At 37.5% G+C, this 25,435-nt stretch overlaps 2 protein-coding genes across 4 annotated transcripts; one reads left to right on the top strand and one right to left on the bottom strand.

Annotated features, from left to right (window-relative positions):
• The first annotated feature begins 75 nt into the window (after positions 1–75).
• On the top strand, positions 76–23,836 carry LOC137402582 (ADP-ribosylhydrolase ARH1-like). 3 transcript variants are annotated; one of them, XM_068089094.1, is made up of 12 exons: positions 76–149; positions 13,457–13,593; positions 13,943–14,132; positions 14,553–14,606; positions 15,497–15,598; positions 17,246–17,336; positions 17,847–18,025; positions 19,755–19,863; positions 20,000–20,173; positions 20,481–20,531; positions 22,516–22,618; positions 23,722–23,836. In XM_068089094.1, the coding sequence occupies exons 2-12, from the start codon at positions 13,510–13,512 to the stop codon at positions 23,794–23,796; spliced, it is 1,212 nt and encodes a 403-aa protein (XP_067945195.1). In that variant the 5' UTR covers positions 76–149; positions 13,457–13,509; the 3' UTR covers positions 23,797–23,836. The 3 variants fall into 3 exon arrangements, with proteins under 3 accessions (XP_067945195.1, XP_067945189.1, XP_067945201.1); XM_068089088.1 differs by lacking the exon at positions 76–149 and having other exon boundaries at positions 13,456–13,593; XM_068089100.1 differs by lacking the exons at positions 76–149; positions 13,457–13,593; positions 13,943–14,132 and having other exon boundaries at positions 14,578–14,606; positions 15,484–15,598.
• On the bottom strand, positions 6,051–7,040 carry LOC137391248 (uncharacterized). Its single transcript, XM_068077698.1, has one exon. It carries the CDS (start codon positions 7,038–7,040, stop codon positions 6,051–6,053), a length of 990 nt encoding a protein of 329 aa, XP_067933799.1.
• Positions 23,837–25,435: the final 1,599 nt, after the last annotated feature.

Here is a 25,435-nt window from a genome sequence, read left to right on the forward strand (position 1 = left end):
GCCGCCGCTTCGCGTTTTACCGTTTTTTGTATTTAGCTTACGCATGTACAAATTTTAGTTTATCCGATCCGTGCAAATTATTATAATAAGCGTATCGATACTTTTTGTCATCATTTACATATATCTTACTATTCTAGTTTTATATGCAGGTATGTAGGTCTACATATAGGGGCCTACCTTCATGAATGTTTGTGATTGTTAGTAGAGCCTGTGTGTTTGTTGTTAGTTGGTGAAGAATCAACTTGAGATTTGTAAGTTTAGTACTTTAATGTAAGGTCCACTCGACTCACAACAACTACAAAACAGAAATGACAATAACTCAAAACAACTGATAAAACAATATAGCATGCATGCAACAAGCATAACACAAAAATCCCATTTTGCATAACTTGAAAGTGGTTAGTTTGAAAACAAAAAAAAACATATCGTACATGTGACATACATGAAGTTGAAACTTATCAAACTGAAATATCACATGGAAAAAATTGTGACAGCTAACACGACTTTGTAAGAAATATATAAACAAAAACAACACCTGACAAAATATGAGAAATAAACTCAAATTTACATGGTTTGTGACAATTTAACACAAGCACCCAACTGTCCGTTTGTGGCAAGTGTCAAACTATTTGTATAGTACATATAGCTTAAATTTACTGGGCGTTTTCGTGGGTCTAGATCTCTGCCATGTTGGTTTTGGTGTCATCTTGGAGTTAGATACAGTACCGGTGTTACAAGTCGACTCTTCATTGCTATCTGATGATGGTTGCATAGCACTCTGTATCTTACTGCACTTGGTCTTGGTCAATCGAACCCTAAGACCTCGATCTCCGAGGAAAAAAAGGGCCATCATGTACGTATCTAGATCTAGTTCAAATGTTTTCAATAAAAGTCAAGTAATATTCGAAGTAAGTAAAATCATGACTATAAAAAGTGCGTTAAAAATTTCCTCGTAGGTCGCGAGAAGTTCTCGGTAAAAAACTGTTATGATAAAATGTTTTGCTGGCTAGAACAGCCCTAGGTACGTCATTGGATACCGATCTGGTATGATGTGAGTGTGTGTCATTGTGTATATTGTTAAAACTATTGATTAAAGACTCATGCACACTGCTGGAGAGAATTTTTATAAGTAAAACCATTCGAGCCGACTTCCGTCTGTTCTTAAGCAATTCCAACCCTAATTTGTCTCTGGCCATAGTTACGCTTTCCACCCCTTTAAGATCCGCAATAAAACGCACAGCGCTCCTCTGGACATTTTCCAGTTGTGTTTCATGTTTTATGAGGTATGGATCCCATACCTCACAAGCGAATTCCAAAACGGGCCTGCACAGACTAAGATATGCAATTTTTTTGACGTTTCTGGGTGCTCCGTGTAATACTCTCCTCAACATCCCTAACCTTTGATATGCTCTAGAGGTAATGTCATCTATGTGTATGTCCCATTTAAAGTCATTAGAGACATTCACTCCCAAGTATTTAAAAGATTCCACAATCTCCAAGTGTACGCCATAAAGGGTATATGATAAATTAACTTGGTTGATTGGTGGCTTCCAGCCAAACAAAACTACCTGGCATTTTTTAACATTAAACTCCATTTTCCATGTGTTAGCCCATCGCTCAAGAGATAAAAGATCTTGCTGAAATAAAAGCGTATCACTAGGCCGTTGTAATTGGACAGTATAAGAGAGCATCATCAGCAAAAAGGCTTATAGAAGAATGTTGAAGAGAACTTCCAATATCATTAACATAAACTAAAAACAGTGAAGGGCCCAAAACAGAACCCTGGGGGACTCCGGATGTAACTGCCAAAAAGCTTGAGTTACTTCCTTGGATAACCACTCTCTGAAATCGATCAAACAAAAAATTTTCTATCCGTTTGATTATCGACTTGTCAAATGTAGTACGAAGCAATTTGTCAATTAACAGACCATGGGAGACTTTATCAAAAGCCTTGGAAAAATCCAAGACTGCTGCATGTACTGATGTTTCATTATCAACAGCCGCCATTATTTCATTTGATGTAGAAACAAGCTGAGTAGCACAGGAGAGTCCTCTCCTGAACCCATGTTGGTCAGGGCTTAAAAACTCCTCAAGTATTGGGCTTATATTGCTAAGAATAATATGCTCTAAAAGTTTGCATGATATACATGTTAAAGACACCGGTCTAAAATTTCCAGGGAGCTCTTTGTTCCCTTTTTTAAAAATTGGTACAATATTTGCAGTTTTCCAGATGTCTGGCAAAACTCCAGTATCCAAAGAGTATTGAAAAATTAGTGTTAAAATTTCAGCGGTATTATTTATATCAATACTAAGATCGTTTTTTGTCAAGCCATCTGGGCCCGGAGCTTTGCCATCTTTAAGACCTTTCAGCATTACTATGACACCATCTTTAGAAACAACTATCTGACTTTTTGCTACCCCATCACTATAAAAAGTAGGCCTGTGGTCTGTTTTTGAAAATACGCTTTGGAAAAATGTGTTAAAAATCTCAGCTGTCTCTGAGCAAGACTTGTCCTTAAAAGCTGACGTACCGCTACCACCACTCCGGCCACACTTTCTTCGGTAAAAAGAATAAAAAGGCTTACTGTCCCCCTTGCTTAGCGGTTCAAAAAGAGTTCTAATATAATGCTCATGTTCCATTTTTCTGAAAACCTTTTTGTTTGTTCGTCTGAGTATCTTGTACTCTTCAAGGTCCTCTGGCAAGCCCGATCTTTTAGCTTTGTTATACATCTTTTTTTGTTGCATAACAGCTGTTTTGGCCTCTTTATTAAACCACATAGGCTCATTTGGTTTCGAATTTTTGATCTGGTATTTGGGAACAAACCTTTCAATTGCCATCTGTAAATCACTGTGAAAACAGTTCCAAATCACATTTATATTTGCATTATCCCTAATTAGATCTTTTACTTTCACCAGTGTATTATCCAGGTTTTATGACAGCTGGGGTATTAGCCTTTTTGTACAAATTTAAGAACTTTTTTGAGGTAGCAAGATGGCTTTGGACTGACTGGAGCTGTAACTCCACCATGAAATGGTCACTCAGGCCAGGCTCAACAATATTCAGATTGTCAACCAGCTTCTCATTATTAGTAAGAACAAGGTCTAAGATATTCCCTCTAACGTGAGTCGGCTGTGTCACCAATTGGTGGAGCCCATAAAACAAAACTAAGTTTAAAAAACATTTGTGTACCTCTCTTTGATTTGAACCGGGCCTAACGGCCATATGCTCCCAATCTACATCTGGAAAATTAAAATCTCCAACTATCATCACAAAGTCACCAGCAAACCTCTTGAATATAAAATCTAACAAATCACTCAAAGGAACGATCGAGTCTTTTACCATGATAGGTGGAATATATACGCAAAGTATAATTAATCTAGAATTATTATGTGAGTCCAGTTCTACTTGGACACAAACGGCTTCCACTGGGAAAATCTCGAAATCAATACTGGAATATTGGTGAGGCAATGAGGGCTCAACCGCAACAGAGCGCTCAACTTGCACTCTGTTGATGGACACGTGTAAGGTATGTTAACTGGACTATCTGCATCAGGCATATCAGGAACATTTTGTTTAGCTGATGAAGCTGCTGTATCTGGATCTGTAACCGGTCTCAAATCTACTCTGTTACATCTGACAGACTGCTTGGTTTGATCATTTATTATGAGATAGGATCTATCAGAGAGTTGATCAACTACTCAACCTAGCTGCTATCGATTTTTGAGAGTTTGAAAGTCTCTCAACAGCACCGGAGACCCTATCTCGAGCTGCGGTAAATCTCTGGCTGATTTATTGCACTGCTGCTGGATCAGTGTTTTGCGATGTGCTTTCTGCTGCAAAACTTCTGCCTTTGGTTGACTGGTAGTTGGTAGTATAGACCTGGTGGCATGTCCAAACATCCATTCAGCTGGTGATGTTGTTAGTCCTGCTGTTGGAGTGCTGCGATATTCTAGAAGAGCCAGATATGGATCTTCAGCTCTTTTCATTAACTTCTTTATAATCTTCACTGCAGATTCGGCTTTCCCGTTTGACTGCTGATGTCCAGGGGAGGAGGTAGTATGGTGAAAACCCCACTCTTTGCTGAAAGTAGCAAATTATGCAAATGTGAACTGTGATCCGTTGTCGGATTGAAGCTGTTAAAGAATGCCATATCTCAAGAAGGTCTTTTTACACAGCTTAATCACATCGCGCGGCTGGAGTTCATAGAGAGGCTCACACTCGAAATAAATCTGAGTAGTAATCCACAAGCAGGAGATAGTCTCTATTCTTCTGTGTGAGAATACCCATCCCGACTTTGATCCAGGGTTGACCAGGGATATCATGTTGTTTTATTGTCTCTCGTTGTTGGGCAGGTGAGTCTACTGCACAAGCTACACGACGTTCCGTTTTCTGTCGTATTTCTTCTGCTATGTTGGGCCAATAAACAGCACTTCTGGCATGTCTGATTGTTGCTATGGTCCCTTGATGACTGCTGTGCAGTTTTTTTACAATTTCTGGCCTTGCGGCAGTTGGTACTACCAGTCTTAAACCACGATACGCGATACCATCCAGAACAACCAACTCGTTCTTAAAAGAATGGTTAACCTTGATACTGTTCACCACATCTGCTGGCTTCTGAGGCCATCCAGTTAGGATAATTGACTGGAGTTGTTTGAGAACCTCATCTCTGCCGGTCTCCTGCTGTATGAAATTGTAGGTAGCTTCTGAAACAGGTATGTCACTTTTCATGTTTTGTGTGCAGAGATCTGACATGAAGGACTTGAGTTGATTCACCATGAATATTTGTTCCACAGGAACTCTCTTCGTGGCTGGTTCTACTGGTGATCTTGATAGCAAGTCCGCAGTGATTTGTTCTTTCCCAGGCTTGTATACTACTGTAATGGGATATCGCTGCAGAGCCAACAGCATGGATTGGAGTCGTTTTGGCGCCTTGTTCAGTGGCTTGAGGAAAATTGGCTCGAGAAGGCGGTGATCCGTATGAGCAGTTACAGAAGGACTGCCAAATACAACTTATCGAACTTTTGCATGCCATACACGATGGCTAGCAGTTCCAGCTCAATAGGTGCATAGTTCTTTTCAGAATTTAAGCTCCTTGACCCATAACTTACTGGGCAACCATCCTGAAGCAGCACCGCTCCTAAGCCGTCTGTGCTAGCATCGGTCTGTACCACGACCGGTTTGTTAACGTCAAATTATTTTAGAACTTCATTACTAGTTATCAACTGTTTGATTTTCTTGTAAGCTTCCTCCTGTTCCTCTTGCCACACAAAATCTTACGAGCTTTTACCGATTAGTCGTCTCAAAGGTTCACATTCAGCAGAGCAATGTGGGATGAACTTTGATAGGTAGTTCACATGCCCAAGAAATCGCCTTACCCCATCACTGTCAGCTGGAGGATTCATGGCGGTTATAGCAGCTACCTTTGCACCATCTGGCTTGATACCCTCTTTAGTTATCACATGTCCGATGTAGGAGAGCTCGTCCATTAGGAACTTGCATTTTTCTTTGTTAAGTTTAAGATTGACTCGCCTAGCTCTTGTCAGTAGCTTCTCATTGTGATCTCTGACTGCCTCCTCATATGTTGATCCTTTTCCATAGATCAAAATATCATCTGCAACCACAGTTACTCCTTTGAGTCCACTCAACGCATCAGAAAATCTCCTTTGAAATTCCTCGAGGCTCGAACACAGACCAAAGGGCGTTCTCAACCATTTTTACTTTCCGAAAGGTGTCCAGAAGGTAGTAAGATCATTGGAACTGTCACTCAGGTTTATCTGCAGGAAACCGTCCTTTGCATCGCAAAAAGAGAAGACTAGCCTCACACAGCTTTGATGGCACATCCAAAGTAGGCATTCGAAAATGATTCCTTTGTATTACCCTGTTAAGATTTGACGGATCGAGGCATACTCGGAGTGTTCCATTTGGCTTTCGCACAGCTACGTGATTGCTAATCCAGGCTGTTGAGTGATGTACTGTAGCAAGAATTCCTTTCTGTGTGTACAAATCCAGTTTTGCTTTGAGATCGTTCACCATCGAGAGAGGTGTTTTCCTATTGTGACACTGTTTTGGCACTACTTCTTTTGTCAATCTCAATGTGATATTCTCCAGGCAAACAACCAATTCCCTCAAAGACATCCTCATAGCTGGCAAGTATATCTTGTAAGTTTTCATCTGACACAAGATTCACCCACTCCTCTTTCAGTGATATGAGGCCTAGTTCCAATGATGCATCCAAAGATAGTAAACTATGGTTGCTTGTTTTGTGAACAAGGACATAGAGAGATCTCTCGAAAACCTGTATGTTACATCCTCCCAGGGCACGAGTCACTGATCCATCAAACTGACAGAGTTTAGATTGACTACCAACCAATGTCGGTTTACCAAGATCACAGTAGTCCCGGTAGTTCAGTATGTTGCATGAGGCTCCAGTGTCTAGCTGAAACGTGATATCTTTACGACTGTCACCCGCACATGTTTTTATAATGAACATCAGTTTCTTATTCTTTCTCACTACCTGCAAGCAGAGAAGAGATTCATTGGATTCATCACTTTCCTCTTCCGCTACTACATTCACTTGCTTCTTTGATCTACAGATGGCCTTGTAGTGATTGTACTTCTTGCAGGTATGACATTGCTGTCCGTATGCAGGACACTGTCTCGGTGGATGTGATTGGCCACAATTTCCACATGATCCTTTTGTTTTCCGTAGTGGGCGAGTGAACCTTGTTGACTCATCTTGGTCATGCTGTGATGCATGACTCTTGCTGATCTTCCTTCTTCGGTTGACAACTTTCACTGTTTCTTCACCTTGAAGTACTGCCATGTCTCTTTGTGAGCTCTCAGCAATGTGACATTTCTTAATCGCTTGCTCTAGACTCAGACCGCCATCTCCCCCAGCATCATCAAATAGTTTTCGTCGAAGGTGCCCATCATTAATGCCTAGAAGAAGGACCTGTAACATAAAATCATCGTACATTGTATCTAGCTGACATTCCCGAGCAATGTTATGGAGAGTGGTCACATACTCATCTACAGTCATGGTATTCTGTTTTGTAGACAATAGTTGATGTCTTTCCACCAGCTTGTTTGTTCCTTGGTTGCAAAAAGCATCAAACTTCTCCACAACATCTGCATATCTATCTTTCGACTTTCTTCTTTGAATGACTTAAATATGTCTACTCCTCTTGGTCCAATACATCTTAGCAAGATCGCCACCTTGATTCTGTCATCTGACGCTGATTTCTCAGCAGCTGTGAGAAACAGTTCAAATTCTTCTTTGAATCTTGTCTATTGGTTGGACAGATCGGATCCATCGTGGATAGGCTTTGGTGCTAAGAAATCTACACTCATACTGGTGCAGTTTTGTGGTTAGTTGCTGGTCAGTCTTAATCTCACTATCTGAGTCAGACAGAGTAGATTGTTCTTCAGGACAATTGTTATCAGACAGCTGGACAATTGTCTTTTATTTCCTCACTTGGGGTACCATGTTTGTGATTGTTAGTAGAACTTGTGTGTTTGTTGTTAGTTGGTGAAGAATCAACTTGAGACTTGTAAGTTTAGTACTTTAATGTAAGGTCCACTCGATTCACAACAACTACAAAACAGAAATAACAATAGCTCAAGTCAACTGATAAAACAATATAACATGCATGCAACAAGCATAACACAAACAATGAAATACTACAATTATGTTTATCTGTCTAAACAATTATTCAATGCATTTAGTAAAATTTATTTTAGGGTATCAAGATTACTTGCAGCGTCCTCAATGATGTATCACTAGTAGTTATCTTGACATGCTGCATTAGGCTGCCATCATTTGAATAATCGTCTTGACCTAGCTGTCCAGCCTCAAACTAAAGACATGTACATGTGTAAGGTCTTGCAAGAACGTTTTTAGCATTTTTTTGCGTGCGCTTTTCTCCTCAGATCGTTGTGGTGGCTGTACAAATTGTGGTATTGTTATTTTTTCCTTGTCATTGGCTTTGAGCCATATGAATCCATATAAGTTACCAATAAGCCCAGTACCAATACAACACCCAGGCATCGTAAATACAAAATACTCTTTACACTATTATTGACAAAATTATCGTATCCATCTGTAATTAAAGTGACTACTAATTTTTCACTTTTGTTTTATGAGACAGTAATATCTTGTGATCATCATGTTGTTATGGGTGGATGTGAAGAAATTATGTGACGCTTAACTAATCCGAATCCACATACAACATCAGTGTTGAATTTGCTTTGTCATTTCATTCTATTTTGACTATGTTCAGTTTGTGTACTTGGCTTTGTCATGTCGGAGTTAATTTGATTATTACTGGTTCAGGTACAAGTGAAGATATAAGCTATTGTAAGCAGTACTGATATTTGCCAGTAAAAGTTACTTTTTTATTCTATAAGTCAAACAATTAAAATACACAACTAACAGAATTCTAAGCAATAATATTAATGACAAAAGATTAAAATAGCCAATAAAGGTTACATGCTTACTCGAACGGTCATCCATGTTTGCTTCCTCGGTCTGTACGGCTGCAAGTTTCAATAGTCAAATGAGAGTCATGGCAGTCCTTATGTATAGAGGCTCGGTAGATGAGATAGGGAAGTAGAAGCGGAGCAGTTGATGATGGAGGAGGCTCCATAGGTAGAGGGAAGAAATAAAGGCTCTAGAAGCAAAAAGAAGAGGGAGAGAGGCTCCAGAGGCAGAGGAATGCACCTCAGCAGGTCCTTGAAAAGATATGAGAGGGATGGATAGATAGGTAGCCTGGCCCTGAGTCATTGAAGCTGTTCTTTTTTTATAAATGTCTCTGTTAGCCTGTGAGAAGGTGTTTAGGCGCTCAGGTTCTGTTCTTTATGTTGCAGAGGATTAGCGAACTTGTTTTAAGAACGTCATGGGAGTGTAATGATTGGCAATGATGACCAATTCCAATTGTCTTGATCGTGTCTGGTACAGGTCGGATATCTTTTAACGGTTTTCTGGCATGTCAATTGTTGTCTCTTTCTTCATGGGCTACTTCCACAGGAAGTTTTTAAGCTTCTTGTAAATGAGTATATGATGACTGTCTTCATTGCTCGTTCTCTAATGTATTAGCCATCATGCTCGTCGTAATATTGCGTATGTCTCCGGTGTTGAGTCGTCTCTTCATTATGATATCTGCTTTTGCTAATACTTCTATACAACAACGTGAGCTAAGTCAAGTGTGCCAAAGAACTTTGCCTTGGCAAAATACTTTGCTTGAAATTTTTGTAGGTGCCATTCAAGCAATGTGAGTTGACTAAATTTTTTTTTGCAAATTCCATATTCACAAAAAGGTAATATAAAAAGTAGGATGTTAGCTTCTAAGAAAAAAAAACAATTGTCGTGGGATGGGAGAACCCAAAACATGTAATTGTGCTCACTAAACCCATACCATGTTACATCAGCTAATTAATGCCAACGCACCAGCTTGGCTATTTCAGTAAATACGGCGTTATTACACTTATTGTCAAAATGCAAAGAATCTGCATAAATAGTGGATGTATCATTATAAAAAAAATGAACTTAATAGTATTCTTACATGATAGAAATGGTTATAGGAGATCGGACGAAGATCAGATTATTGGTTAATCACATACGCTTATGTCTTTCTACTAAGAAGTTTATATGTCATCTCAAAAGTTTGCAAAAAAACAGGCCGTCACATACTTTGAGTACCTCATAAAGATTCCAATTGCTGGTAAATTCAGATTGAGGTTGCTCTAAAAGATTTGTTTATAGAAAATTTAGTTTACATAAAGAAAGATTGGACAATAATTTAGAATACATACACCTATGATATACCTATTATATGTTCAGTACACCGATTAACTAAGTGCTGCACACATCTTCCAAATATCAACAGAAAACCTCAAACATTGTATTAAGACATACAAACAATTATTTTGGCACAGGTTCACACAGTAAAATCCTCTACTCATGGTTTTTACTATATCAATAAATCCAGTCCTTTATTATTAATAGCATAAATTTTTCGATTTGATCTTTTCATAATTGATGCCCGTAATTCTATTTTATCATTGATAATTTGATTTGATTTTAATTTCTAATCATGATTTTTTACTTGGGTTACCATGTATGTGTATTATTCAGATATCTCCCTTATTTAGAAGTGATAGCCATCTCAGCAACCTTCATTCAAAGTTTAAATAGTTGGTATGCAATAGCTTTTGCTGACATGGTGTTTCAGTCATTAGCTATAGTTAATGTTGTTCTAAAACAAGGTTTTCTTTACAATATGCTAGTAGAGCTATTGATGATTACACAAATTAAAAAACTGTCATTTGTGAATCACATCTTTGGCTTCTATAAAACTTACTGAATTATTAAGGTACAATAGTATCTATAGCGACGGGCAACGATACATTTCGTACTTCATTATGATGTATATAAGGCATGCTTTGAACTATTTGAAAAATTAATTAACCCTTTCGCGGGCGAATTTTCAAAACTAAATCAGACCCCCATGGGTGAATTAATTTCCACAAAATCAATTTTTTTTATAGGGTTCATACACTTTTCTGTGTGTTGTTATGTGCATATATCTATGTTTAAAGGTGCATATGTATACATGTATATGTCCATAAGCATATATATATATATATATTATAAACGAATAAAAATGTATAACATAAAATATATGCTTTTCATAATAATTGTCTATTTACGAATGATATTTTCCAAAGTATTCTCCTTTACAAAGGCCCACATCACTGTCTTTGCACCATTTACTTATTCGTGTAACAGAGAGCTCCCACAAAGATGTACTTCCTGGATTGACAGGCTCAAAAAACTTTTCAAAATACTCTACTGCTTGAGCATCTACTCGAGTAAATACTGGGCCTGTCATTGCTATAAACTGCTCAATTGTAGGAGATTTATCTCTGTTCATGTTGGTTATATTCTTCCAGGCACTGGCCTCACTCCTACTCACATCCTCATCATTGCTGCTACCAGCCTTTTCATCACTGTCACTTCCAGACGTAAAGTCATTCCAATCACAATCCGAACCTGATTCACTGTCATCTCTTGCTACTAAATCTAAAAAGTCACTGTCAGCTCTGAATCTCTTAGTAATTTTGGTACTAGTACTTGCTTTATTAGAATAATCTCGGGAAGTTCTTTTAGAAGTCGCCATGATGGTAAACTAAATTCAAACTCTCGAAAAATTCGGTAAATAAAAGCTAAAACCGAATCAAGAAAAATAAAAGTTGATAAATTATTTAGAACAATTTTCTAATTTTTTTCGAAAGTTTATTCATTCATCACTGCCAAAAACGATCATTTTTTGGTCAACCTTAAAGTCAATTTCTGAGGCTAACCGAAACTGCTATATCGTAGCTTGCTATTGGTAAAAAAAGTAAACAAAAAACGGCATTTAGCTAACCAGAAACGGCAATAATAAAATACGTTACCGAAACGACAAAAACGTCGCACTGCCCATTAGCAGCCGTATCGCGAAGCGACAAAAACGTCGCTCTGCCCGCGAAAGGGTTAAAAATATAACCAAGTTACATTTAACATTGATAAAATTATAGAAAGAAGGCCTAATACGTTTGGCTGTAGCTGAGGAGACCATCAAGGCCTAAACTGCATTTCATATGTTAGTAACTTTAGAATCAGCTTGTGAAGTTTTCCAAAAGAAGCACTGACAGTTCCAATTCTGTGACTAAGGTCTTTATCAATTTCTGCATTACTGGATACGGATCGCTGAGATCTGTATAGAGAGTGTGCGACATTTTGTCTATCAGGATATTTGTCAACTCTTTGCCGACTGTGATGATCACATCCAACTTTTGTATTAAAGTCACTTGCAATGAGCAGCTTATTTGGGACAGAAATGCTTTTTATCAGACATCTCAACTGACATCAAACATCTCCTCCTCTTTGGCTTCATCAGAATTTGTCATAGTTGGAGCATAGAGGCTTATAATAAGCAAGTACGTATTCTTCTTTAGTGGCGGGAGCAGTCATGATCCTGTCTCTCACTGCAATTATGTATTGTTCCATTTCTTGAATAAGTCATTTCTGATTGCAAAGGCAAATCCTGCTTCTTTTCATTCGTGGTCTTCTTTGTCACTCCAGTAGAATGTGTTGCCACTGTCTACCAAACTCTCTGAGAGCGCTAGACGAGTCTTGCAGTGTGCTCCGATATCATTTTGGTATTTTTGAAGTTTCTTTGTCACCAGTGCAATCTGTTATTTTGGTCGATTTAAGTGATCTTTATCAAAAAGTGTCCTTAATTTCTATTCTGCGATTTTCAAGATAGACTTGTCACTCTTGTTTGCTTCCTAGCTGATTTTTTCCTGGATGCCGGAGCAGAAAGCCCTAAAACGAACCTTTTTAGGTCGGGTGGCGTTTGAACTGGTATAATGGTTATTACATACGCTGCTAATGTTGATTTGTGCCATTTCCATAAAACTGCATGCAAAAGGTATTAAAGAACACTAGCTTTTGCATTACGAGAGTCGTTCTTTCGGCGGTACACAAATGTAATCTAGCAGGCAAAAGCATGTCCAGACATACTGGCATTTTCGTTTTGCTGCAATGGCTACCCAGAGGATAAGTTTATCTATCCTCCTTTGAACATGGCCACGACACACTTTCTAGGAAGTCTAGTCAGACTCTGCGTTTGGTATTTCACTTCGTTCCTACTGGATGCCTAGATTCAGCCCCCGCTTAGAGCTGATGTCACCAATTTAGTCGCCGTTAATCCAACCCATGATGCAGGTTGTACCAGTCTTCATGGTTATTTGATAGCAGGTACAAGTGCCTGACTTCAATATTACTCAGATTTTCAAATACAAGTAATAATATTATAATGAAAGAACTGGGGTGATTTCAGCTTCTGCACTAATGATAATTTAAGAGAATAGAAGAGCATTTTTGTGGCAATTGCTAATCAATGAAACGTGATACAGATTCTCTAAACAAGCTCTCATATGTTTCTTTCAAAACGCTGAAACGAACTTTTTAAAATTCTTTTCTTGCCTTGTAAAAAACTTCTTTTCATGATGCCTGTAATAAGAATCACAAAACTAGATAAATTGTAACTAGACATTTTCGTTAAGTACATGTATAGGCAAAAGCAAAATGATAAAACTCATCAAAAAGGATGAAAATTGCTATTGCTAGCTAAGCCGCTAGTGGCAGTTGTTAATATTAGCCTTTCTTATCCAAAAGATAAATGTGAGTGTCCTTAAGACATGTTGACTATGTACACTAAAGCATTTAGATTGAAAATTTATAATCAGTATTATGTATAGCTATTTTAGCTGTTCAAAGGAAATAGTTTTTTGTGACATTTACTTATTAGTTTTATTATGTTTTTTTTTAACCACTTCAAGTTAAAGAAAATTTGTTTTTAGTCTCAAGCGTTTGCTGTTTTATTCTCAGATGTTTGCAGAATGTTGTAGATACAAGCAGGTTTAAAAACTGTGGAATGACTGATTATGATGAGGTCTAACCTATGTTGTTGAGGACATTAAGATTGCAGAAGGCACAGTGTTGGTCTTTGGAATCTGGAAAGAGATTGCTAATAAAGCTGCTACATGTATGTTCACATTTCTCATCTTATGTGAACAAAAATTCTTTGCCGCAACATGATTATGGAGATTTTTCAGTTCAAAAATGAAAGAGAGGCCTGGAATGCTAATATGCCAGTATGCATTGCTTACCATTGCTTACCATAAACAGTACCTAAACCATTATTTAAAAAGTGGATTAGGTTTAACTGCTAACAACATACCAGCACTGAAGCAAGCAAATATAGGTATTTAGCAAATGTCTGCCAAACTGGTCACCCTTCTCTATTCGTAAGGATGATAATCTCTCTGAATCGCATTCACTCTGTTTTGGTCAGCTATACTTACTATACTTATAGTAATGCACTGGTGATTCAGGGTCATCACACTTGCGCAATGGCCACGGCTATGAATTCAAATCAAGAAAACTATAAAGCGGCGATGGTGCTGGCGGGTGCTGGTGATTCATTAGGTTACAGATGTGGTGCTTGGGAGCTCAACTCTAGTGGTCCAGATATCCACAATGAACTCCATGCCTTGGGAGGACTATCCAATCTCCTTAATAAGTGTAGGGCTCCTAAGATGCTCTAAATTTTTGTTGGTTATTATTTTTATGGCAGTTAATACATCGCCGATGGGATATCTGTATGATATTCATTAGATATGTATGGAATTTTACAAGTTTCGTGTTGTAATCGGTCTATACATTCAGGTGTTCTTCTAATATTCGCAGTACTTCATGTTTGAACTTACTGATCTGACTTGAACTAGTGTTACACTCCATGTATATTTCTGTGAGTTCTTTGGCTGCAGTTGCCAAAATGATTCTGGTTAAAATATTTAATAAAATTGCCCACTACTGTTAGTATTCCCACCAATTGTTGGCCGGCTGTTAAACTGATTTACAACAGTTAATCTTTTGCTTTGTGCTTTATCAGAATGTTTTATCGTATAGCTTTAGTATTGTTAAAACTTTTTAAATTTGTAGTACCAGAATTCCGGGTCAGTGATGATACAGTGATGCATTTGGCCACGGCAAAAGGTTGAGTATTAATCACTACTATATTTGTTTATATATCTCACTACTACTAGTAACTACTACTATATTATTTATATATTTCACTACTACTAGTAACTACTACTATATTGTTTATATATCTCACTACTACTAGTAACTACTACTATATTGTTTTTATATCTCACTACTACTAGTAACTACTACTATATTATTTATATATCTCACTACTACTAATAACTACTACTATATTGTTTATATATCTCACTACTACTAGTAAGTAGTAACTACTACTATATGGTTTATATATCTCAGTACTACTTGTGACTACTACTATATTGTTTATATATCTCACTACTACTAGTAACTACTACTATATTGTTTATACATCACACTACTACTAGTAACTACTACTATATTGTTTATATATCTCACTACTACTAGTAGCTACTACTATATTGTTTATATATCTCACTACTACTAGTAGCTACTACTATATTGTTTATATATCACACTACTACTAGTAACTACTACGATATTGTTTATATATCTCACTACTACTAGTAACTACTACTATATTGTTTATATATCTCACTACTACTAGTAACTACTACTATATTGTTTATATATCTCACTACTACTAGTAACTACTACTATATTGTTTATATATCTCACTACTACTAGTAGCTACTACTATATATTGTTTATATATCTCACTACTACTAGTAACTACTACTATATTGTTTATATATCTCACTACTACTAGTAACTACTACTATATTGTTTATATATCTCACTACTACTAGTAACTACTACTATATTTTTTATATATCACGCTATTACTAGTAACTACTGCTATATTGTTTATATATCTCACTACTACTAGTAACTACTACTATTCTAGTGTCTCTCTTCAGCTCTGGTAATGCATAATGATGGAACAGACCTGGAATCACTTTATGACATTCTGGCTCAGGAGTATATCACATGCATGGAAGATATGAGTGGAAGAGGATCAGGTGAGTCTTGTAGTTTAAAAATTTATCATCGCAAACCTGAAGAACCTGAGCTCGCTGAAAATGTAACAAGCGCTAACTTTTCATAGAAGCCTTAGTTGCCTGTATTTTAGATTGCACAGCTGGTGGTCTCAGGCATTGTGCACAGTTTTCAGTGTTTCATTTCATTAATTGCAGTAAGTTTGCCTGTAGTCATCTTTTTTCCTTTAGGTATAATGAAAGTTTATCATTTATGCCATCAATAACCCATGTAACTCTTCCATAGTCTTTATTATTTTGCCACTGTTTCACATTTTCAACTGCTAAAGATGTTTGGTTGAGAAAACGGGGTTAGGTACTGAATTCTTATTTTTTGATATTACAACCGCATAGCTCAGCTAATTCCAGTCTGGGATTCTATTTAAAATTCTACTTCATGTTGTACTCAGTCCAGAGAGCAGACCACTCTAGCACAGTCATGTTATATGCAATGTACGGTCATACCTTGACATACAAGTTTAATGCGTTCTGTGACTGAACTCATAGGTCAATTTTGTCATATCTCAAAGCAATATTTTCATTCTAAAATATATAAATATATATTAATTCGTTCTCATTCTCTAAAAAGAATCACGTAAAAACAGGATATTACGATGGAAAAACTATTATGTACAGTACTGGATGGAGTTCGTACCTCCAATACAGATGTAGCGACCAATGGTGGTGTGAGAGATACTTGATGCAACGTATTCGGTACGCTACACTTTCATGGCGCTACTTTTAACATAACTTTTAAATTTAACTTTAATGAATTTTGCTTAAGCTTACTTAGACTTACACAGACTTAGAAATAAATTTTAAACTTACTCAAAATTTGATGCTCATTTTGTTTTCGTTTTAATTTTTCTTGTTATCGTCTTCCGGTTTGGCCTTTTTTGCCTCGCTTTCGCTATCACTTTTAGCCCGCTTCTCATATACTTAGCCATCTAGCGGCCGCATCAAGGACCATCTCGTATGCTCGTATCGCAAATCAAACACCTGCTCAAAATGCTACTTAACTATCAAATTTCTCAGATGTTTGGGCACTCGTATGTCGAGGTATGACTGTATAACAAATTGGTTGACTAACTTTATTCATGGCTTTATGAAAAAGATGCATTTAAACAATTGTCACCATCTAAAAGTCAGACAAAATAATCAGCTTTGGGATACAATGAAGTTGCCAGTTTTTTTGTAATATGCACAAAACCGGATGTCTGCTTATGCACTAATTTTATAAATTATAGACAATGTTATTTTTAGGAATAGTTGTCACTGCCACTCCTTCCTTACATTGGCTGCTTATAGCATATCAATCTGTAAGATCTGATGCGTAGTGTTCATATGTTGCGTGTCCACATCCCAAATTATGACTATAATACAGTACACGAGATGCTGTCTTTTCAGAATCATTCTATTCTGACTGAAATAACTTATGAATATAGTATTCGAGTTCTTATAATCTGACCCAGAGTTGTGTTCTACACGTGCAGTGAATTGAAGTGTGGTGCTCTCGTTTCAAACACGGCATGGTTTATTGAGTAGAAAGAGCTACATGTAACCAAGTGGAAGCCTGCTGCCCTTTGCTGTGTATCACCATGGCATTAGTATCTACCCTTGTTGACTTTGTAGGCAAGACATGCATTAGTTCTTGCAAGAAACTTTCGGATATGCGTGACAAGAACCCTCAGGCCAAGATTTACCGATTACCATTTAACGCTAGGTTGGTATTTTGCCAGATTCTTTGGTCTAAGAAGTAACATAACAGAAAGATTTTACTGGTAACAAATTGGTTTGCAAGCGCAACCGTGAGCTAGCGCAAAACTTCCTTTTTCTATACTTATGGTATCAGTAGGTGTATAATTGCTGGCAGCAGTTTTATGCACTTCTCATGACTCGTTCACAAGCTAACATTTGGCACATGAAATAAGAGTACTCATCCGTTCTAAACATTCCTAACTTGTCAGCTATCATGAATAATTGAATGTTCAATTCCTGTAACAGTATTAATATGTCATTGTGAAGGTGCTGTAGTCAGCTCCAGAGACATGGCAATCTGTTCACCAACTTCAGTCAAATATTTTTGTCAGATGGTCTTTTTTACTGTAGTACCCCTATCCTCACTCTCGACAGTGACCAGCAAATATTCTACTAAAAGAACGGGGAGACTGATGAGCTGCATGTCTGTATAAACAGAGAGTGCACAACTCTAATTCTCTTTGCACTCTTACAGAGGAGGAGGCTGTGGGGCAGCGATGAGAGCTATGTGTATTGGACTGAGATACCCAACTACTGCTGACTTGGATCAGCTCGTGGCAGTCAGCGTTGAAAGTGGAAGGATGACTCACAACCATCCAACAGGCTATTTAGGAGCTCTGGTGTCCGCTCTCTTCACTGCATACGCTATTCAAAGTATGTCAAACCTGAATGTAGAATCTCTTAGCTGCCTTCATGGAATACATGGTGCTAGTGTCAACTTAGCTGCCTTCATGGAATACATGGTGCTAGTGTCAACTTAGCTGCCTTCATGGAATACATGGTGCTAGTGTCAACTTAGCTGCCTTCATGGAATACATGGTGCTAGTGTCAACTTTTGGTTTGCTAAGAGACTCTATTAAACCTTTTCACTGAATGGCGGCTTTAGTTGTCCAATTTTAAGAGCCTTCGGTTAGCATTGGCTAACAGTTTTCAGATGTCAAATATTAGCAGGCACTCAAATGCACATTTTTTAATTACAGTAAGACACGTGCATGCTTTAAATGAGCTCAAGTACCTGTAGACACTCTCAAATTCATCTAAGTAGTTTCACCAATGTGCCTCATGGGTTCAAGTATCAGTCAACAGCTATTAATGCACTCTGTGCGATCTATGGGCGACTCTCACTTGTGTTCAGGTATTAGTAGACAGCTTTCACATGAGTGCAAGTGGTAATGCTGTGGCCTAGTGGTCTACAACGCCTGCCCTGGGAACAGCAGGTTGTTATTCAATTCCCAGAAATGCTATCAGACCAGTGGCGTCAGGAATGGCATCCAACCTTAAATTGCTCTCCGCGACTCGGCATGTTTCCAGCCGTTGAGGTTGCTTTGCCACTAGGCTCAGACATGTCTAGCCAAGATCGCAGAAAGATCACGCATCAGTGTTGTTACAAATAAGCGCAACCGCTGTTTATAGCAAGCAGATAATTAAACTCAACCTTTGATATATTGCTCACACCGTATTAACAGATAGCTCTCAAATGCTCTCAACTAGTAGTGGACAACTCTTTGGCTTCTGAGCAAACAAGTTTCAACTATTAGTTGGTACATATTTGCTCAGATAAAGTTATAGTAATGGCATACTGCTGTTATATGGTGACAATGTTTGATGGTGTTCACATGTTCCAGTAGAGAAACACAGCCAGGATTAGCTTTTTCATAACACTTATCAAAGGCTTCTTCTGGAACTGTCAGATTAACCCGAAGGGATGCATTTTGCAGCACATCTAGTCTGACAGAGCCAGGTAGCCATTTCACTTGCCTAATGTGCGAAGGACGAAGGTGAATCTTTAACGTGCCCACGTTGTCAATGTGGTACACGGGGCCTCCAAGTTGTGGTCTAGATCCGAATGACCCAGCAATTTAGGGTTGAACGCTTGCTAAGAGCTTTTTGTCAGATTGGTATTAAGCAGGGCTCGAACCACCAACCCCACAGTTAAAGATGCTACCACTAGGCCACCCTGACACCTCAAGATGAAGTTATAGGAGACATAATATTGCATTGATGGATGGCTCACTGTGGAAAAGATATCTAACTGTGATTAGATACTGTTGCTACAATAGAGAAATTCATAACCTGTTTATTAAACACTACATACATGTAAATATTAGTTTAGGCAACCGCTTAGTTAGGTGTGACAAATTGTAGTTTACATTAACATGGAAAGTTGTCTGCTCCTTCGCTAATGATGGTGAGAATATAAGAGAGGTTACTTCTTTAATTCTGTGCTTCATATTTAGGAATGTACCATTACACCTTTTTGCTCCAGTCATTGAACTGTTACCTGAGTTTGCTAGAAAAGTATTTACTGAACCTTCAGTTTACAGATCACAATTTTCTCTCATGTTTATCAAAAGCTGAATAGTGATATCTGGACATCTTGCAGACAAGCCTTTGGTCACTTGGGGTGCAACTTTGCTAAAGGAGGCGCTTCCCAAAGCAAAAGCCTATATAGAAGCTGTTGGAATAGATGTGCAAGACAATCTTGTTAACTGGTAAGTGTCTCTATGGTTTATTCTGGACCCTTCAATTGTGGAGATATATTAACCTCAATCTTAGACGGAAGTTAGAAAGTTGTATCATATTACATTATTATTCTGTTTATAAAGTTGGTTCCTGTAATATATTCAGGTCATATTTCGAAGACCACTGGAAGGAGTACCTTGACCTGAGACAGATCACAAACGGAGATGTTGAGCCTGTCTTTCCTGAAGTGTATGGTGTGGAAGAAAGAGACTCATACTATAAAAAGATATCTTATTCCGGCTGGGCTGGTTCTGGTGGGCATGATTCTGTTATAATTGCGTAAGTGGACAATTCTTTCCCATTACTCTCTTCTGCGAGAATAATTTTTCATTGCGCCATCTTATTGTTTTGGTGGAATCCGTCTCATACTTGGTAGTTGGCTTACTTGTTGTCTGTCATCCAGGGTCAGCATGACCCTGGGCGTTTGTACTGGAGTGAGGAGTTTTTACTGGCTGTCAACTGTTATAGACCTCTTGGCAAGCCTCAATAGTTATACTGTTCTTATTGAATGCTAGTTAACAGAACACATACGATTTTCATGCATATCAGATCCACATCAGATCCATGTATATGCAACTTCTTGCAGATATGATGCTCTGTTAGGTAGCAAAGGTAACTGGGATGAACTTGCTAATAGGTGAGTCTGACAGTTTGTTGATCATCTAACTAATCAACATACTGTAAAACCTCTAATTAAACATCACCCTTATTTGAACACCACCTCTATTTGACCGCCATTTTAGGAAAAGGGTTGAAAAATAGAGTGCCACCCTTTAATTGAACGCTACCTCTTTTAGACCGCCATTTTGACATTCTTTCATTTTTACAAACCCATAATAGCAAGTGATCAATAGAAAAGTGTTCACAAAATCGTACTAATAATGACTCGGTTACATCAATAACAAAGAATTATTTTGTGGTTGCTGTTCCTATCGAAGTCTGTTTTCTAACTCAAAATCTTTACTGTTTTTTCTGTAAAACATTGAAAGCAACACCATAGAAATAATTAATGGCTGTATCAGACTAATAGTAGTTACTTGTTTAATGCGGTCTTGATACTTTGTCGTATATGAAAAAACGATTTAGCAATTACAATGGAATCTGTAGTACTATTTTGAAGTTAAAACTTGTGCTTTGCGTGCGAGCTGTGCCCCCATGCTAAAAGCTTATGATTATCTGTGTGAAAAATATTCTAAATGGCAACGCGTAAGTTTTACTCTGCTAAAAAAATTGTTTGGACGCTAATATTGACTAGTTTGGCAGTGCAGAAGAAGAGTTGGGGCCAGAAGACATTGCGGTAGGTATTGAACAGCCAGAAGAGATGAAATGAGTTCAAACGAAAGCGACAATCAGAACGCAACTGGCTGAGCAAGCAATACAAATGTTTTGTTTGAAAAATGCCAATTTTTATTTCTGCATGTATTATTAATATGGTTTATTTATGTCACTTGATCTTGAATATATATTTGTAGCATTTGGTAGATTATTATTATAAAACTTATAAGTTTGGAGACTTACAACATAATATTTGATAGCATCATTGTCATTATCTAAACTCGGCTTTCGATGTATCGCCACTCATAACTCATTTTCTATTTCACATAAAAAGCCAGTTTTGGCTGCAAACTGTTGCAAACATATCAATGAGTGCAATGAGCTTTTATGCAACATTGTTAAAAATAGTTATAAAATAAAATTATGCCTGAAATTTAAATAATGAAATAAAATATTTATTGCTTCAACAAATTGTAACGCAGGCTATAAGATCATCGTATGTTAATTGCAAGCAATGTATCTCTGGTCAATTGGTATATTTTTAGATCAACTGGTTGAGTTATTTTTCAGCTTCCCAATGCATATTTATTTAGAGATCTACAAAAAGTTGGAGGTAAGTTATAGCCGATTTTTACATCTAAAAACGTTAAGGTCGCTCCGCCCGAAGGAGATTGCAAAATATAGACTGTAAAAAGGTTAAATTTATCTTCCCAAATTCTGACTAGGTATTTGAAAAATACAACTTCACCCTTTATTTGAACGTCACCTCTAATAAAATGCCACTATAGAGAAATGGTTGAAAACTAGAGCACCATGGTGTTCAAATAGAGGTTTTACGGTAATTCTGACTAGTTGCTGTTACTAGTTACTAGGTGTCTGACAGTCACTTTCCATTTTATTCACCAACTTCAGTCTTTATTACAATTGCATAATAAATCTTTTTATAACTTTTTGTGCATCATTAGCCATCGCTGGAGTTATTTTCTCCTACAGTAAAGCTTTCAAAGCGTTGTTATTATTGTTCCAGTCACTGCGGGCGTTATTTTTCATGCAGCATCAGTTAAGGTCTTGTTCAAATTCTGATGTCTCAGTTAATGTTAGCCATTGGTTATCCAGCTTGTTGCTGCATACATGTCTTCATTTCATTCAACTTAAACTGGTCTCACTCGTGATCTTAGGTGGTGAGGATCTGAAGTGTCCATAAGCAGCCAGTTGCTGGAGCTATCTTTAGATACAAAACTCGTCATACTTGTAATTCAAGCATTTGCTGCATTTATGTACTTTGGCATTAAAAACCATGAGTTATTTCATACCGGTATATGGAATGTTTTCTCTTGATGTTTTAGAGCAATTTTTCATGGAGGAGACAACGACAGTACAGGAACTATTGCTGCTTGTTGGTTTGGAGCTCTGTATGGTTATAAAGGAGTTTACGTGAAAAACTATCAGGTAACATTATAAACTGATATGAAGTTGTTCTCTCTCGTAGTGTGGAAACGAATCCTTACTATACATATGATTTAGTTATATCAATTTCACCAATTCAGCGATATAAGATTTATTGGTGTATATTAACCTTGATGCTGACCTATGATCTCACTACCACAGCAGTAAATGCTATGGTCTCCTATTCTATCTATTTGCTGAGATGGTCATTGATACAAATTGCTGATGGATTATTTATATGCTACCGTAATATAAGCCTTGTTGATTTATAACTATCTGCTCTCTAATACCTTGTCTCATTCTTACATAGACATAACAAACTTTTGTCTATCACTTTTCACCTCAAATTTCAGGACATCTGTTGATCATAAACCATGGATATAATGATAATAAACCCATAGATATATTTATTATATCTATGTCATTAACAGATCAGCCTTCTAAGGAACTATTTACATATTATGGTAGATTGATGATGTAAGCCAATAAAGAATGCTTGAAATGTTTAATCAGCACAACTAAGGTCAGCTGTATTTTAAGCCTGGTTTCCATATGACAACGCAATGATCGCGCGCGGCCCAGTGATCGTGCGCAATGCATTTCTTGGGCCGCGAGGCAGTGTTTCCATATCGCGCGTAAGCTCCATGCTTGCATTGGACAGGGTGGATATTTTCCTTACTTTTTCGTAGGAGAGACATATTTCTTCGGAAAAACTGACCTCCGTTGCGAAATTACGCTGTCATATAAAAATCAGGCTTACTCTTTCGTACGGGAGACCGATTTCTTCGGAACAAAGCCTTTCGCTGGAATTGTGGGATAGGTTGAAAAGGTCTAGCGGTGTATTGTGGGATACATAATCGCACGCACCCATCGCAAGGATCCATTCTGTTGGATACTTGCGATCAGCGTACGCACGTCGCGCGACCGTCGTACGTTGACGTTTCCATATCACAACTGGCCTACGCACGACGTCGTGCGCCTTGTTGCGCGCCTTGCGCTGTCATATGGAAACCAGGCTTTGGCAGCACTAAAGTTGATGGTTATTACATTCACTCACTGTGTTGTTCTACAGTCACTCCGGTAAATTTGTAAATATACATTCACAGGAAATGGAATACCGAGAACAGATGGATGAATTTGCAAAAGATTTATATAAACTTTCTCATTCCTGTAAACCGTAAGCTTTGACTATGGGCACAGTATTTCACAACCTTTTCCCTAAACGCTTTAAAGCGTGTATCCATACCTCTATTACACTTGACGCTTGACATTGCACTTGTCTCAATCTTTCAGGTTTTACTTCAACGTTTAGTATATATGAAGTTTGTTTTAATTTGCTGGTCGTATTTTACCTGCACTGATAGCAGTCTGATTAACTGCACTGATAGCAGTCTGATTAACTGCATTGATAGCAGTCTGATTACCTGCACTGATAGCAGTCTGATTAACTGCACTGATAGCAGTCTGATTAACTGCATTGATCTAACTTTGATCACTTGCATTTAATTCTAGAAGCATTTGAGCTGTTTCCTTATTCTACTCCCTTTTTGTATTATACAGTGTATAGTTTTTATACAGTGTATAGTTATTATACACTGTATAGTTGCCATTCAGGGTATAGTTGCTATTCAGGGTATAGTTGCTATTCAGGGTATAGACATCATAGAGTATACAGTTATTCTTGTCACGTAGAAGCAAAGAGTTTAGTTTTTTTCATAGATCTGATTATAAGTACGTACTGATATTCAGTTGACAAATGTGTAGGTTCAGTCAGCCACTGTACTGCTAGTCATATTTTAATCAAACACAAATATGATACAATTGATGGATGTTGATAAAATGTTAACCACAGCTAGTTGAATAGGATGCAAACATTTATCTTAATGTTAACATTTATCTTAATGTTGTCTTCCGTTACTGTTGTTTATTTTAATAAATAACAGCAACAATTAATAAACAGTAATAAATAACATTAAAAGCTTTATTTTCGGTTGTTGTTTACGACCTGTGCTACTTACATGAATACAAACATTTTATGTTAATGTCAGTCTTGGTAGTCGGTGTACATAAGATCAGAGTACACTTTTATCTAGCCTCAGCTCTGTTAACAATTGATTTATTTATGGCAGTGAAACATAAATGAATGAACATGAATGCCAACGATTCTCCAGTAATTTGTTTACTAAAGCCTGGGCTAAGGCTGCTGAGAATGGAGCTAACAACTGATCATACATATACATAGAACAATATAGACAATCTTGAAATAGAGCAAGCATTGTCTGTTGGTGGGCTATAGGAAGAAGAGAAGGTAACTCCTAGCTTAGGTATATATATGCCACTTAATTCATTAATATTCAGAGTAAGTTTTTTGACCAAATAGTTGAATATTCCACTTATGACATACACTTATTATGTGTGTGCGGATGGCCAAGGATCATGTTTAATACAATCACATGCTACTGATAACAGTCATTTGGAGTGCAGCTCCTCAAACTAAAGGACCTAGTTGGTAGAGAAGAGTAGCATGGTTCCTGCATGATTAGCACTCATGCATTGCCTGGTAGTGGTAAGGTATCAGCAAACTCTCTAGTTACCACATCCTGTGAGGACGTAGGTGACTATGGTTCATCCCCACTTCCTATAACCATGACTTTTCTTGTCAGGTTTCAACAGTAGTTTTCAATTTGCCAACTTGTTGTTTTTAGTTCTGCAGGGTTGTTAGCCACCATTCAGCTGAGTGTGCAGAAGAGTGGATCTAAACACTCATAGCTTTGAAAAAGTAATAATAATATTGCTACAGCTTTAAAATGTCAGTAAATA

The sequence above is a fragment of the Watersipora subatra genome, chromosome 1, assembly GCF_963576615.1.
Source record: "Watersipora subatra chromosome 1, tzWatSuba1.1, whole genome shotgun sequence".
Taxonomy (NCBI): Eukaryota; Metazoa; Bryozoa; class Gymnolaemata; order Cheilostomatida; family Watersiporidae; genus Watersipora; species Watersipora subatra.

Coding starts and splice junctions, on each gene's coding strand:
- LOC137391248 (XM_068077698.1), bottom strand. CDS start 7,040: ATGACTGTAGATGAGTATGTGACCACTCTCCATAACATTGCTCGGGAA.
- LOC137402582 (XM_068089094.1), top strand. CDS start 13,510: ATGTTGTTGAGGACATTAAGATTGCAGAAGGCACAGTGTTGGTCTTTG. Junction 17,337..17,846: donor CGATTACCATTTAACGCTAG/GTTGGTATTTTG, acceptor GCACTCTTACAG/AGGAGGAGGCTGTGGGGCAG. Junction 20,174..20,480: donor CATGATTCTGTTATAATTGC/GTAAGTGGACAA, acceptor AACTTCTTGCAG/ATATGATGCTCTGTTAGGTA.